The 17,213-nt window shown below is 41.8% G+C and overlaps 1 protein-coding gene across 1 annotated transcript; it reads left to right on the forward strand.

Moving 5' to 3' along the window:
• The first annotated feature begins 1,445 nt into the window (after positions 1-1,445).
• LOC128640570 (taste receptor type 2 member 40-like) lies at positions 1,446-2,381 on the forward strand. The gene has a single exon (XM_053693041.1). It carries the CDS (start codon positions 1,446-1,448, stop codon positions 2,379-2,381), a length of 936 nt encoding a protein of 311 aa, XP_053549016.1.
• Positions 2,382-17,213: the final 14,832 nt, after the last annotated feature.

Here is a 17,213-nt window from a genome sequence, read left to right on the forward strand (position 1 = left end):
TTTCCTATAATAAGAGACTCATAAGATGTAACACAGTAGTTTCCTTGTTAATAATTGTACTTTTTGAAGTGTTGTGTGTTTTCAGTTCTGGCATCAGCATCTAACAATCTATCTGTTTAGATTACATCAACAGCGACATTTTGTTGGATGCAGTTTTCTTTTATTATTATTTTTCTTTTATTAAGTTTTCTTTGTAGTTTTATAACAACCCCTGGACTCAGATAATAAGATTATCACAATTGGTCCAAGAGTAACCTAATACATTGTTATAAGGGGAAAAAAATGAGAACTATAACCCAATCTACACAATCCTTTTCAGATATGATGTGAATATCTTGTACAATGTCTAGTTCATGTATGATGTATGCTTTTTGTCCTCAATAAAAGTATTTAAAATAAAGACCGCTGCTCCATAACTTGTCCTCCTGTTCTGAGACCGTGGACAGAAATCAACCCTATTGAATACGATCGGGTTGATTGACAGCCCCTGCTAGCGGCCGATTCTCAAAAACTGCTGGTGCAATGCTAAATGCCGACAGTTACGCTACATTGTTTCATGTCCCCTAAGTGAGTGATATTGGTTAATTTGCTTTATTTTGTAACTGTGTCTCTCTAGGATACAGATATCTACAGTATATACCCACCTTGTGTACCACAGCAGACTGCACAATGCTAATATGTACAATACAATAATCCTTCCCCAGCAGACAAGAGGTTAAAACTATTTTTGTTTTTTTAGAATTCCCCTTTGTAGAAAGCAATGGATTTGTGGATAGTTAGAATTCACTTAATTTGCATTTGTCAAACATAAACAGCAACAGAAATGATTCTGTTGACTTGCAAATATTTCCTTGTCGCTGTATTTTTTGTATGATCCTGTGGGTTGTAAACAGAGCGAGTTTGTGAGTTATTCTGTAACAACAAAGTAAAACTAGACAGGAGCTTCTCCCTCTACAACAAGCTACAGGAATCAGGTGGAGCCTTATTACCTTTCCTGATTAGTTCCAGCAAAAAAGTTTAACATTGTGATATGAGACTGAACAAAGGATTCATTAACTGATGCTAATAAGAAGGAGATTGGATATCACATCATTAGGATATTGAGAGATCTGTTGTCGCTTCCTACTAGCAAACTGCCGCATTGAACAAGATGAAGGGTTGGTTTGCCGCATTGTTACTACATACATGTATGATGAGATGAACACGTAAAAAGAAAACATACATTAAAAAATAGAAGAAAATCAATGTCACCATTGCCTCAGTAATATTAATAATGGTATGTTCCTGTCTTTATAACCTTGTACATGGTTGTCATATATAAACATTTGAGTAACCAGGGTTACGATTGTCTTCTATACCATATATACACATAGGTGCATTATTATAACAAATACACATTTTGAGGCAAGACTTTTTCCGTGACCCACCAAGTACAAAGCTTTACCATGGAGAGAATGGACCCTGTGCTTGCATTAACTTTACATGTTATATTTCTTGTGATGGGCATCTCTGGCAACCTGTTTATTTTGACAGTGCATTTTATGGACTGGCTGAAGACCCGTAGCATTAATGCCTGCGCCCTCATCCTCAACTGCATTGCATTTTCCAACATTAGCTTCCAAGGGACAATAGTAGCAAACGAATTTTCATTCTACCTATTTAATGCCTTTTTCTCACAAGACTGGGTGATAAAATCGTTTGTTACCATCATTGTTTGTCTTTCATTCTCCAGCCTCTGGTTTTCCACTTGTCTGTGCTTCTACTATTGTGTAAAGATTGTAAATCTCAATATAGCATTCTTCCAAAAACTGAAAACAAAGCTTCCAGTGATGGTGCCCTGGATGTTAGTAGCTTCCTTTATTTTGTCTTGGATATCTGGGATAACATCCTACTGGGACCTACAAACTGAACAACTCACTTCCACAGCTGTTAATGTTTCAAGGAACAAGACATTTTTGGCTGGTTACAGTTTTCGGAGTAGCTGTTCTTGTCTCTTTCCAATCTACATCTTTCTTTCTTCCATGGCCTTCACCGTAATCTTCTGCACAGCTATGGCCATCGTCACCTCTCTGTGCAAACATATGAGGAGGATGAAGAAGAACAATGACGGTTTTGGAAACACAAGTCTTGTTTCCCACCTGTCAGCAGCGAAAACTGTAACAACACTTCTGTTTGTGTACATGACATTTTATGGAGCTTTAAATATTATGTTTAACATGGCAACCACCGCGGGTTCCCTGTTGTTTTCACTTTGTATCATTGTCATATCAAGTTTCCCATCTGTTAATGTTCTTATTTTAATCATGGGCAACAGACATCTGAAAGATATTCTAAAACAAGTTTTGGGAGCAAAAGCCAATAGTAGCAGTGAGGGAAAGTGACTTGACTGACGCGTTTTACTTGATCATGTATTCCCTTCATCGTCAGAGAGGGCTGTAACATATCACTAGATAATTAAAATGGTTACAACTATTTTAGGACATAAATGAGGCAGAAAATTAAAATATCACTAATGTGTTGCAGCACTCTCTGGAAGTCAGGGGATAAGTCAGTTAATTCCCAACAAGAGGATTGAAAGGAAAAAGTCAGATATACTATATTTAGGGCCAAACACTAACCCGACGAACACAAAAAGCCGAACTTACAACATCACGTGTGCGTTCATGTATTCCACCATAGAAGTCAATCGTGAAAAAAAAAAATGGAAAAAAACAACCCACTCTCGCGCAAACCCAATTGCATATTCTCATGTGTGCTAACCTGACATGAAAATATGAATATTTGAATATTTCACATTCCAATGTTCTTAACATAACAGAATATGTTCTATTTATTCATAAATAAATATTCCCACATATATCTGATAGTATTTTTGTACAATATATATCTATACCTATATATACATATATATATATACTGTATGTATATATATATATATATATATATATATATATATATATATATATATATAAATATCTATTTAGAAATACTTAAAACATATTGTGCTATGTACAGAACATTGGAATCTGAAATATTTACAGTAAATACATAGTTAAAACCTTTATTATGATTTTACATGTTTTCATCTACTTAACTGCAAAGCACTTATGTATGTCTATATACGTGTACATATGTATTTATGTTTTTATATGTGCATATATGTCTGTAAATACATACAGTATATACACATATAAATACATAAATACATACAGTATATACACATATAAATACATACAGTATATACACATATAAATACATAAATACATACAGTATATACACATATAAATACATAAATACATACAGTATATACACATATAAATACATAAATACATACAGTATATACACATATAAATACATACAGTATATACACATATAAATACATACAGTATATACACATATAAATACATACAGTATATACACATATAAATACATAAATACATACAGTATATACACATATAAATACATAAATACATATGCACACATGTATATGTATGTATCTCACTTTTAAAACCCTTTGCAGCCTTTTTTTATCTAACACCTGAGATCTTATGACTTTTGTGTGCAATTAAAAAAAAAAATTAATAGATGGTGTTATTATGAGTGTAACTGTACCTTCTAATGTATTTTTGATGTGTTTTGCAACAATTTTGTGTTTAGTTAACCAGAGCTACTCCTTAACTTGTCCGCCTGCTCTGAGGCGGCGGACAGCAATCAACCCGATCGAATACGATAGGGTTGATTGACACCCCCTGCTAGTGGATGATTGTATGCAAATCTGGAGGGGGCAGCATTGCACCAGCAGTTCACAAGAATTGCTGGTGCAATGATAAATGCCGACAGCGTATGCTGTCAGCATTTTTCGATGTGCAGCGAACATGATATGCTACATTGTATCATATCCACTCACACATTAGTAAATTGACCCCTTAAACTTATCAAACTTATCGCTTGCGTGCAAACCGTTGCGCTCAATTGGTAATCTGGCCCTTAAAGGGATATTAAACTCAAATTGGAATTCCCCATTAATATATTAACTAATGAAAGAACATTGCAATATATATTAATGAGTTATTTTGTTTGCTTTTGCTGTGAAAATTGTGTTTATTCCACGTTCTAGAAAAGCCACAACAAGCATTTAAACCAGACAAACTGCATCTTCACCATCTCTCTGTCTCATAAGGTAGCATCAACTGAAACATACAGCTGTGTGCCTTCCTGCCACTGAGAAGCCAGCCATCCTGTCAGTACATGTGAGAGAGCACTGTACACCCAGATGGCTAGGGACCTCATGTGAGAGTGCACTGTACACCCAGATGGCTAGGGACACCATGTGAGAGTGCACTGTACACCCAGATGGCTAGGGACACCATGTGAGAGTGCACTGTACACCCAGATGGCTAGGGACACCATGTGAGAGTGTACTGTACACCCAGATGGCTAGGGACCTCATGTGAGAGAGCACTGTACACCCAGATGGCTAGGGACACCATGTGAGAGTGCACTGTACACCCAGATGGCTAGAGACCTCATGTGAGAGAGCACTGTACACCCAGATGGCTAGGGACCTCATGTGAGAGAGCACTGTACACCCAGATGGCTAGGGACACCATGTGAGAGAGCACTGTACACCCAGATGGCTAGGGACACCATGTGAGAGAGCACTGTACACCCAGATGGCTAGGGACCTCATGTGAGAGAGCACTGTACACCCAGATGGCTAGGGACCTCATGTGAGAGAGCACTGTACACCCAGATGACTAGGGACACCATGTGAGAGAGCACTGTACACCTAGATGGCTAGAGACCTCATGTGAGAGAGCACTGTACACCCAGATGGCTAGGGACCTCATGTGAGAGAGCACTGTACACCCAGATGGCTAGGGACACCATGTGAGAGTGCACTGTACACCCAGATGGCTAGGGACCTCATGTGAGAGAGCACTGTACACCCAGATGGCTAGGGACACCATGTGAGAGTGCACTGTACACCCAGATGGCTAGGGACCTCATGTGAGAGAGCACTGTACACCCAGATGGCTAGGGACACCATGTGAGAGTGCACTGTACACCCAGATGGCTAGGGACACCATGTGAGAGAGTACTCTACACCCAGATGGCAAGGGACACCATGTGAGAGAGCACTGTACACCCAGATGGCTAGGGACACCATGTGAGAGAGCACTGTACACCCAGATGGCTAGGGACACCATGTGAGAGTGCACTGTACACCCAGATGGCTAGGGACACCATGTGAGAGTGTACTGTACACCCAGATGGCTAGGGACACCATGTGAGAGTGTACTGTACACCCAGATGGCTAGGGACACCATGTGAGAGTGCACTGTACACCCAGATGGCTAGGGACACCATGTGAGAGTGCACTGTACACCCAGATGGCTAGGGACACCATGTGAGAGTGTACTGTACACCCAGATGGCTAGGGACCTCATGTGAGAGAGCACTGTACACCCAGATGGCTAGGGACACCATGTGAGAGTGCACTGTACACCCAGATGGCTAGAGACCTCATGTGAGAGAGCACTGTACACCCAGATGGCTAGGGACCTCATGTGAGAGAGCACTGTACACCCAGATGGCTAGGGACACCATGTGAGAGAACACTGTACACCCAGATGGCTAGGGACACCATGTGAGAGAGCACTGTACACCCAGATGGCTAGGGACCTCATGTGAGAGAGCACTGTACACCCAGATGGCTAGGGACCTCATGTGAGAGAGCACTGTACACCCAGATGACTAGGGACACCATGTGAGAGAGCACTGTACACCTAGATGGCTAGAGACCTCATGTGAGAGAGCACTGTACACCCAGATGGCTAGGGACCTCATGTGAGAGAGCACTGTACACCCAGATGGCTAGGGACACCATGTGAGAGTGCACTGTACACCCAGATGGCTAGGGACCTCATGTGAGAGAGCACTGTACACCCAGATGGCTAGGGACACCATGTGAGAGTGCACTGTACACCCAGATGGCTAGGGACCTCATGTGAGAGAGCACTGTACACCCAGATGGCTAGGGACACCATGTGAGAGTGCACTGTACACCCAGATGGCTAGGGACACCATGTGAGAGAGTACTCTACACCCAGATGGCAAGGGACACCATGTGAGAGAGCACTGTACACCCAGATGGCTAGGGACACCATGTGAGAGAGCACTGTACACCCAGATGACTAGGGACACCATGTGAGAGAGCACTGTACTCCCAGATGGCTAGAGACCTCATGTGAGAGAGCACTGTACACCCAGATGGCTAGGGACCTCATGTGAGAGAGCACTGTACACCCAGATGGCTAGGGACACCATGTGAGAGAGCACTGTACACCCAGATGGCTAGGGACCTCATGTGAGAGAGCACTGTACACCCAGATGGCTAGGGACACCATGTGAGAGTGTACTCTACACCCAGATGGCTAGGGACACCATGTGAGAGAGCACTGTACACCCAGATGGCTAGGGACCTCATGTGAGAGAGCACTGTACACCCAGATGGCTAGGGACACCATGTGAGAGTGTACTGTACACCCAGATGGCTAGGGACCTCATGTGAGAGAGCACTGTACACCCAGATGGCTAGGGACACCATGTGAGAGTGCACTGTACACCCAGATGGCAAGGGACACCATGTGAGAGAGCACTGTACACCCAGATGGCTAGGGACACCATGTGAGAGAGCACTGTACACCCAGATGACTAGGGACACCATGTGAGAGAGCACTGTACACCCAGATGGCTAGAGACCTCATGTGAGAGAGCACTGTACACCCAGATGGCTAGGGACCTCATGTGAGAGAGCACTGTACACCCAGATGGCTAGGGACCTCATGTGAGAGAGCACTGTACACCCAGATGGCTAGGGACACCATGTGAGAGTGTACTGTACACCCAGATGGCTAGGGACCTCATGTGAGAGAGCACTGTACACCCAGATGGCTAGGGACACCATGTGAGAGTGCACTGTACACCCAGATGGCTAGGGACCTCATGTGAGAGAGCACTGTACACCCAGATGGCTAGGGACACCATGTGAGAGTGCACTGTACACCCAGATGGCAAGGGACACCATGTGAGAGTGCACTGTACACCCAGATGGCTAGGGACACCATGTGAGAGTGCACTGTACACCCAGATGACTAGGGACACCATGTGAGAGTGTACTGTACACCCAGATGGCTAGGGACACCATGTGAGAGTGTACTGTACACCCAGATGGCTAGGGACACCATGTGAGAGTGTACTGTACACCCAGATGGCTAGGGACACCATGTGAGAGTGCACTGTACATCCAGATGGCTAGGGACACCATGTGAGAGTGTACTCTACACCCAGATGGTTAGGGACACCATGTGAGAGTGTACTCTACACCCAGATGTCTAGGGACACCATGTGAGAGTGCACTGTACACCCAGATGGCTAGGGACACCATGTGAGAGTGTACTGTACACCCAGATGGCTAGGGACACCATGTGAGAGTGTACACCCATATAGCAAGGGACCTCATGTGAGAGTGTACTGTACACCCAGATGGCTAGGGACACCATGTGAGAGTGCACTGTACACCCAGATGACTAGGGACACCATGTGAGAGTGTACTGTACACCCAGATGGCTAGGGACACCATGTGAGAGTGTACTGTAAACCCAGATGACTAGGGACACCATGTGAGAGTGTACTGTACACCCAGATGGCTAGAGATGCCATGTGAGAGTGTACTGTACACCCAGATGGCTAGGGACACCATGTGAGAGAGTACTGTACACCCAGATGGCTAGAGACCTCATGTGAGAGTGTACTGTACACCCAGATGGCTAGGGACACCATGTGAGAGAGTACTGTACACCCAGATGGCTAGAGACCTCATGTGAGAGTGTACTGTATACCCAGATGACTAGGGACACCATGTGAGAGTGTACTGTACACCCAGATGGCTAGAGACCTCATGTGAGAGTGTACTGTATACCCAGATAGCTAGGGACACCATGTGAGAGTGTACTGTACACCCAGATGGCTAGGGACACCATGTGAGAGTGCACTGTACACCCAGATGGCTAGGGACACCATGTGAGAGTGTACTCTACACCCAGATGGCTAGGGACACCATGTGAGAGAGTACTGTACACCCAGATGGCTAGGGATGCCATGTGAGAGTGTACTGTACACCCAGATGACTAGGGACACCATGGGAGAGTGTACTGTACACCCAGATGGCTAGAGACCTCATGTGAGAGTGTACTGTACACCCAGATGGCTAGGGACACCATGTGAGATTGTACACCCAGATGGCTAGGGACACCATGTAAGATTGTACACCCAGATGGCTAGGGACACCATGTAAGATTGTACACCCAGATGGCTAGGGACACCATGTGAGATTGTACACCCAGATGGCTAGGGACACCATGTAAGATTGTACACCCAGATGGCTAGGGACACCATGTAAGATTGTACACCCAGATGGCTAGGGACACCATGTAAGATTGTACACCCAGATGGCTAGGGACACCATGTAAGATTGTACACCCAGATGGCTAGGGACACCATGTGAGATTGTACACCCAGATGGCTAGGGACACCATGTAAGATTGTACACCCAGATGGCTAGGGACACCATGTAAGATTGTACACCCAGATGGCTAGGGACACCATGTAAGATTGTACACCCAGATGGCTAGGGACATCATGTGAGATTGTACACCCAGATAGCTAGGAACTAGGCTTGCCACCTCATGTTTTCCTGGACACTTATGAATTACACATGCTGCAAGGAGGAATATGTATTGTGTTTCTGGACAGCACTATTCATATGCCTCTCTGCACACCCTGCAGCATGTGTAACTTATAAGGTGTTCTGTATTTTAAGGGACGGGTGGCAACCCTAATCGGGACACAATGTGAGATTGTACACCCATATGGCTAGGGACCTCATGTGAGAGTGTACACCCAGATGGCTAGGGACACTAAATAAAATGTTTAACCCCTAAACTGCTGCTCCTGGACCCCGCCGCCACTAAATAAAATGTTTAACCCCTAAACCGCTGCTCACGGACCCCGCTGCCACCTACATTAAATTTATTAACCCCTAATCTGACCCCCCTACACCACCGCCACCTACATTACATTTATTAACCCCTAATCTGACCCCCCTACACCGCCGCAACCTACATTACATTTATTAACCCCTAATCTCCCGCCCCCAACGTCGCCGCCACTATATTAAATTTATTAACCCCTAAACCTAAGTCTAACCCTAACCCTAACACCCACTAATTTAAATATAATTTAAAATAATCTAAATAAATTATTCCTATTTAAAACTATATACTTACCTATAAAATAAACCCTAAGATAGCTACAATATAACTAATAGTTATATTGTAGCTATTTTAGGGTTTATTTTTATTTTACAGGCAACTTTGTATTTATTTTAACTAGGTAGAATAGTTATTAAATAGTTATTAACTATTTAATAACTACCTAGCTAAAATAAATACAAATATACCTGTAAAATAAAACCTAACCTAAGTTACAATTACACCTAACACTACACTATAATTAAATAAATTAACTAAATTAACTATAATTAATTAAAATAAAATTAAAGGGAAGTCAAATCCAAACAAAACTTTCATGTTTCAAATAAGGCATGTAATTTTAAACATCTTTCCAATTTACTTTTATCACCAATTTTGCTTTGTTCTATTGGTATTTTTAGTTGAAAGCTAAACCTAGGAAGGCTCATATGATAATTTCTAAGTTCTTGAAGTCCGCCTCTTATCACATGCTTTTTTATTTGCTTTTCACAACAGGGGAGAGCTAGTTCATGTAAACCATATAGATAACATTGTAATCACGCCCGTGGATTGTGGCAGACACTGCACTAATTGGCTAAAATGAATGTCAATAAATAATATATAAAATGTCATGTGATCAGGGGGCTGTCAGAAGATGCTTAGATACAAGTTAATCACAGAGGTAAAAAGTATATTAATATAACAGTGTTGGTTATGCAAAACTGGGGAATGGGTAATAAAGAGATTATCTATTTTTTAAAACAACAACAATTCTCATGTTGACTGTCCCTTTAACTAAAGTACAAAAAAAACAACCCACTAAATTACAGAAAATAAAAAAATAATTACAAGTTTTTTAAACTAATTACACCTAATCTAATCCCCCTAATAAAATAAAAAAGCCCCCCAAAATAATAAAAATCCCTACCCTATACTAAATTACAAATAGCCCTTAAAAGGGCTTTTTGCGGGGCATTGCCCCAAAGTAATCAGCTCTATTACCTGTAAAAAATATAAATACAATACACCCCCCAACATTAAAACCCACCACCCACACACCCAACCCTACTCTAAAACCCACCCAGTCCCACCTTAATAAAACCTAACACTACTCCCCTGAAGATCACCCTACCTTGAGACGTCTTCACCCAACCGGGCCTAAGTTCTCAACGAAGCCGGGTGAAGTCTTCATCCAACCGGGCAGAAGAGGTCCTCCAGACGGGCAAAAGTCTTCATCCAGGCGGCATCTTCTATCTTCATCCATCCGACGAGAAGCGGCTCCATCTTGAAGACATCCGACGCAGAGCATCCATCCAGACCGATGACTACCCGACGAATGACTGGTCCCTTAAATTACGTCATCCAAGATGGCATCCCTTGAATTCCGATTGGCTGATTGGCTGATAGAATTCTATCAGCCAATCAGAATTCAAGGGACGCCATCTTGGATGACGTCATTTAAAGGACCAGTCATTCGTCGGGTAGTCGTCGGTCTGGATGGATGCACCGCGTCGGATGTCTTCAAGATGGAGACGCTCCTCGTCAGATGGATGAAGATAGAAGATGCCGCCTGGATGAAGACTTCTGCCCGTCTGGAGGACCTCTTCTGCCCGGTTGGATGAAGACTTCGCCCTGCTTCGTTGAGGACTTAGGCCTGGTTGCGTGAAGACGTCTCAAGGTAGGGTGATCTTCAGGGGGGTAGTGTTAGGTTTTATTAAGGGGGGATTGGGTGGGTTTTAGAGTATGGTTGGGTGTGTGGGTGGTGGGTTTTAATGTTGGGGGGGGTATTGTATTTGTTTTTTACAGGTAATAGAGCTGATTACTTTGGGGCAATGCCCCGCAAAAATCCCTTTTAAGGGCTATTTGTAATTTAGTATAGGGTAGGGATTTTTATTATTTTGGGGGGCTTTTTTATTTTATTAGGGGGATTAGATAAGGTGTAATTAGTTTAAAAAACTTGTAATTATTTTTTTATTTTCTTTAATTTAGTGTTTGTTTGTTTTTGTACTTTAGTTAATTTTATTTTATTTTAATTAATTGTAGTTAATTGTAGTTAATTTATTTAATGTATTTAATGATAGTGTAGTGTTAGGTGTAATTGTAACTTAGGTTAGGTTTTATTTTACAGGTATATTTGTATTTATTTTAGCTAGGTAGTTATTAAATAGTTAATAACTATTTAATAACTATTCTACCTAGTTAAAATAAATACAAAGTTGCCTGTAAAATAAAAATAAACCCTAAGCTAGATACAATGTAACTATTAGTTATATTATAGCTAGCTTAGGGTTTATTTTACAGGTAAGTATTTAGTTTTAAATAGGAATTAGTTAATTATAGGAATTTTATTTAGATTTTTTTTAAATTATAGTTAAGTTAGGGGGTGTTAGGGTTAGACTTAGATTTAGGGGTTAATAAATTTAAAATATGGGCGGCGGTGTAGGGGGGCAGATTAGGGGTTAATAAATATAATGTAGGTGATGGTGGGCTCCGGGAGCGGCAGTTTAAGGGTTAAACAATTTATTTAGTTGTGGCGGGGTCCGGGAGCGGCATGATAGGGGTTAATAACTTTATGTAGGTGGCGGCGGTATAGGGGGCGGCAGATTAGGGGTTAATAGGTTTAATGTAGGTGGTGGTGGGCTCCGTGAGCGGCGGTTTAGGGGTTAATACATTTATTAGAGTTGCAGCGGGGTCCGGGAGCAGCGATTTAGGGGTTAATATGTATAATGTAGGTGGCGGCGGTGTAGGGGGGGCAGATTAGGGGTGTTTAGACTCGGGGTACATGTTAGGGTGTCAGGTGTAGACGTTCCCATAGGAATCAATGGGATATTGGGCAGCAGCAAACATGAGCTTTCGCTGCTGTCAGACTCCCATTGATTCCTATGGCATCCGCCGCCTCCAGGGCGGCGGATTGAAAACCAGGTAGGCTGGGCAGGAATAGTGGCGAGCGTACCTGGTAGGTATTCGATAACTAGCAAAAGTAGTCAGATTGTGCCGAACTTGCGTTCAGAACATCTGTAGTGATGTAAGCATCGATCTGTGTCAGACTGAGTCCGCCGGATCGTATGTTACATCCTATATTCTACTTTTGCCGGTCTGTAGGGCTTGATAACTACGGCGAATCAGGCTCGCCACAAATACGCTGCGGAATTCCAGCGTATTTGCGGTTGACAGCTTGATAAATAGAAGCCTATCACCTAGATTTAGAGTTTTGCGGCCAAAGGGGTGCGTTAGCTACATGTGTTTTTTTTATAGCGCTGCTTCTACACAACGCTGGTATTTAGAGTTCTCTGAAGGGCTGAGTTAGGCTCCAAAAAGGGAGCGTACAGGCATATTTACCGCCACTTCAACTCTCAATACCAGCGTTGCTTATGGTAGCGGCTAGCTGGAAAAACGTGCTCGTGCACGATTCCCCAATAGGAAACAATGGGGCAGTTTGGGCAGAAAAAAAACCTAACACCTGCAAAAAAGCAGCGTTCAGCTCCTAACGCAGCCCCATTGTTTCCTATGGGGAAACAGTTTCTAAGTCTGCACCTAACACCCTAACATGTACCCCGAGTCTAAAAACCCCTAACCTTACACTTAACCCCTAATCTGCCGACCCCGCTATCACTGACCCCTGCATTACACTATTAACCCCTAATCTGCCGCTTCGGACACCGCCGCCACCTACATTATACCTATGTACCCCTAAGCTGCTGCCCCTAACCTCGCCGACACCTACATAATATTTATTAACTCCTAATCTGCCCCCCCAACGTCGCCGCTACCTTACCTACACTTATTAACCCCTAATCTGCCGACCGGACCTCGCCGCTACTATAATAAATGTATTAACCCCTAAAGCTAATTCTAACCCTAACCCTAACATCCCCCCTAAGTTAAATATAATTTTATTCTAATGAAATAAATTAACTCTTATTAAAAAAAGTATTCCTATTTAAAGCTAAATACTTACCTGTAAAATAAACCCTAAAATAGCTACAATATAACGAATAATTATATTGTAGCTATTTTAGGATTTATATTTATTTTACAGGCAACTTTGTATTTATTTTAACTAGGTACAATAGCTATTAATTAGTTATTTACTATTTAATAGCTACCTAGTTTAAATAATTGCAAAATTACCTGTAAAATAAATCCTAACCTAAGTTACAATTAAACCTAACACTACACTATCAATAAATTAATTAAATAAATTAACTACAATTACATACAATTAAATAAACTAAACTAAATTACAAAAAATAAAAAAAGAATACAAGAATTTTAAGCTAATTACACCTACTCTAAGCCCCCTAATAAAATAACAAAGCCCCTCAAAATAAAAAAATTCCCTACCCTAATCTAAATTAAAAAAGTTAACAGCTCTATTACCTTACCAGCCCTTAAAAGGGCTTTTTGCGGGGCATGCCCCAAAGAAATCAGCTCTTTTGCCTGTAAAAAAAAAACACAATACCACCCCCCAACATTACAACCCACCACCCACATACCCCTACTCTAACCCAAACCCCCCTTAAATAAACCTAACACTACCCCCCTGAAGATCTCCCTACCTTGGGCCGTGTTCACCCAGTCGAGCACCGATGGACCAAAAGAAGACATCCGGAGCGGCAGAAGTCTTCATCCTATCCGGGCAGAAGTGGACATCCGGACCGGCAGACATCTTCATCCAAGCGGCATCTTCTATCTTCATCCATCCGACGAGGAGCGGCTCCATCTTCAAGACCTCCGGCGCGGAACATCCTTCTTCAACGACGACTACCCGACGAATGAAGGTTCCTTTAAGTGACGTCATCCAAGATGGCGTCCCTCGAATTCCGATTGGCTGATAGGATTCTATCAGCCAATCTGAATTAAGGTAGGAAAAATCTGATTGGCTGATTGAATCAGCCAATCAGATTCAAGTTCAATCGGATTGGCTGATCCAATCAGCCAATCAGATTGAGCTCGCATTCTATTGGCTGTTCCGATCAGCCAAGGCGTGTGTGTCTATAAAACAATGGGAGCTACTTAGGTTACCTTCTCTGCTGTGGCCAATTAGGGACAGTTATAAATAGGTCACTAGCGTGTGCAGCCAATGGCTGTGTGGAATATAACAGTGTTCTGCACTTCCATTTCTATCAGGAACTGAAAAGCTCACAATTTCATAATGGAATTGCAGGAAAAGTGGACAAAATAAATAATAAAAGTAATTGCAGAGTTTTTTTATATATGATTTATCATTTTATATTTCCATCTTAATGTGTTTAATGCCCCTTTAAAAATCAACATTAATTTGTTCTTTTTGTATCCTTTGCTGAAGAACATACCTCGGTAGTCTCAGGAGCAGCAATGAACTTATTGGAGCTTGCTGGTGATTGGCTACTGCACATATATGCCTCTCGTCACAGGCTCACCAGATTTGTTCAGCTAGCTCCCAGTAATGCTAGTTCCTAAACCTACTCTTCAACAAAGGATACTAAAAGAACAAAGCAAAATTTATAACATAAGTAATTTTGAAAATCTCAATCTGAATTATAAAAGTTACTTTCCCTTTAATGTCACATTATTTGATCTGAATGCAACAAGTCTTCCTAGATATCTGGGAGCACAATCTCATGTCCCATGGCTGGTTCTGAGTGTTGTGCAAAGGCTTTAAACACACAGTTAAAGTCAGCTCAAGAGCAGCAATGCATTACTAGCTGAACACATCTGGTGAGCGAATCACAAGAGACATATGTGTGTACCCACCAGTCAGCAGCTAGCTCACATTAGCTGCTTCTGAGCCTTCCTGGGTATACTTCTTAACAAAGGATAATATAAGAATGAAATATTATCTTTATATATTATCTTTATATATTATCTTTCACTGCAAATAGCCTGTTTATTGGATTCTGCACCAGTAACCTCTGGCTGCTTTCATATAAATACACAAAATATAAAATAAACACATATCTGCTGTTCTAATTCCCCTTTCTATTAGATGTGTTGTGCAATAAAATCCATTACTAATTAGTTGTAGGAAAATCAGGGTAATAAATATGACACAGAATAGAAGAAACAGGATTTAGGCTTTTCAAGGGACTTTTGTAGAGTTTGTCAGACAAATAACACAGCCCTTAGTTTAGCCCAGTAACATGAGAGGGTTACACAGATGACCAGAGATGGGTACTGTAACATGAGAGGGTTACACAGATGACCAGAGATGAGTACTGTAACATGAGAGGGTTACACAGATGACCATAGGTGAGTACAGTAACATGAGAGGGTTACACAGATGACCAGAGATGGGTACTGTAACATGAGAGGGTTACATAGATGACCAGAGATGAGTACTGTAACATGAGAGGGTTACACAGATGACCATAGGTGAGTACTGTAACATGAGAGGGTTACACAGATGACCAGAGATGGGTACTGTAATATGAGAGGGTTACACAGATAACCAGAGATGGGTACTGTAACATGAGAGGGTTACACAGATGACCAGAGATGGGTACTGTAATATGAGAGGGTTACACAGATGACCAGAGATGGGTACTGTAACATGAGAGGGTTACACAGATGACCAGAGATGGGTACTGTAATATGAGAGGGTTACACAGATGACCAGAGATGGGTACTGTAACATGAGAGGGTTACACAGATGACCAGAGATGAGAACTGTAATATGAGAGGGTTACACAGATGACCAGAGATGGGTACTGTTACATGAGAGGGTTACACAGATGACCAGAGATGGGTACTGTAACATGAGAGGGTTACACAGATGACCATAGGTGAGTACTGTAACATGAGAGGGTTACACAAATGACCAGATGTGTATACTGTAAAATGAGAGGGTTACACATTTGACCATAGGTGAGTACTGTAACATGAGAGGGTTACACAGATGACCAGAGATGAGTACAATAACATGAGAGGGTTACACAAATAACAAGATATGTTACTGTAACATGAGAAGGTTACACAGATGATCAGAGAAGAGTACTGTAACATGAGAGGATTACACAGATGACCAGAGATGTTACTGTAACATGAGAAGCTTACACAGATGATCAGAGAAGAGTACTGTAACATGAGAGGATTACACAGATGACCAGAGATGTTACTGTAACATGAGAAGGTTACAAAGATGACCAGAGTACTGTTACATGAAAGGGTTACACAGATGACCAGATATGTTACTGTAACATGAGAGGGTTATACAGAGTAGCAAAGATGCGTACTGTAACATGAGAAGATTACACAGTTGACAAGAGATGAGTACTGTAACATGAGGGGGTTACACAGATGACCAGAGATTAGTACTGTAACATGAGAGGGTTACACAGTTGAACCGAGATGAGTACTGTAACATGAGAGGGTTATACAGATGAAAAGAGATGAGTACTGTAACATGAGTGGGTTACACAGATGAACAGAGATGAGTACTGTAACATGAGAGGGTTAGTTACACAGATGAAAAGAGAAGAGTACTGTAATATGAGACATTTACACAGATCACCAGAGATGAGTAATGTAGCATGAGAGGGTTACACAGATGACAAGAGATGAGTACTGTAACATGAGAGGGTTACACAGATGACCAGAGATGAGTACTGTAACATGAGAGGGTTACACAGATGATCAGAGATGAGTACTGTAACATGAGAGGGTTACACAGATGACCAAAAATGAGTACTGTAACATGAGAGAGTTACACAGATGATCAGAGATAAGTACTGTAACATGTGAGAGTTACACAGATGACCAAAAATGAGTACTGTAAAATGAGAGGGTTACAGAGAAGATCAGAGGTGAGTACTGCAACATGAGAGGGTTACACAGATGATCAGAAATGAGTACTGTAACATGAGAGGGTTACACAGATGACAAGAGATGAGTACTGTAACATGAGAGTGTTACACAGAT

The sequence above is a fragment of the Bombina bombina genome, chromosome 9 (genome assembly GCF_027579735.1).
Source record: "Bombina bombina isolate aBomBom1 chromosome 9, aBomBom1.pri, whole genome shotgun sequence".
Classification (NCBI taxonomy): Eukaryota; Metazoa; Chordata; class Amphibia; order Anura; family Bombinatoridae; genus Bombina; species Bombina bombina.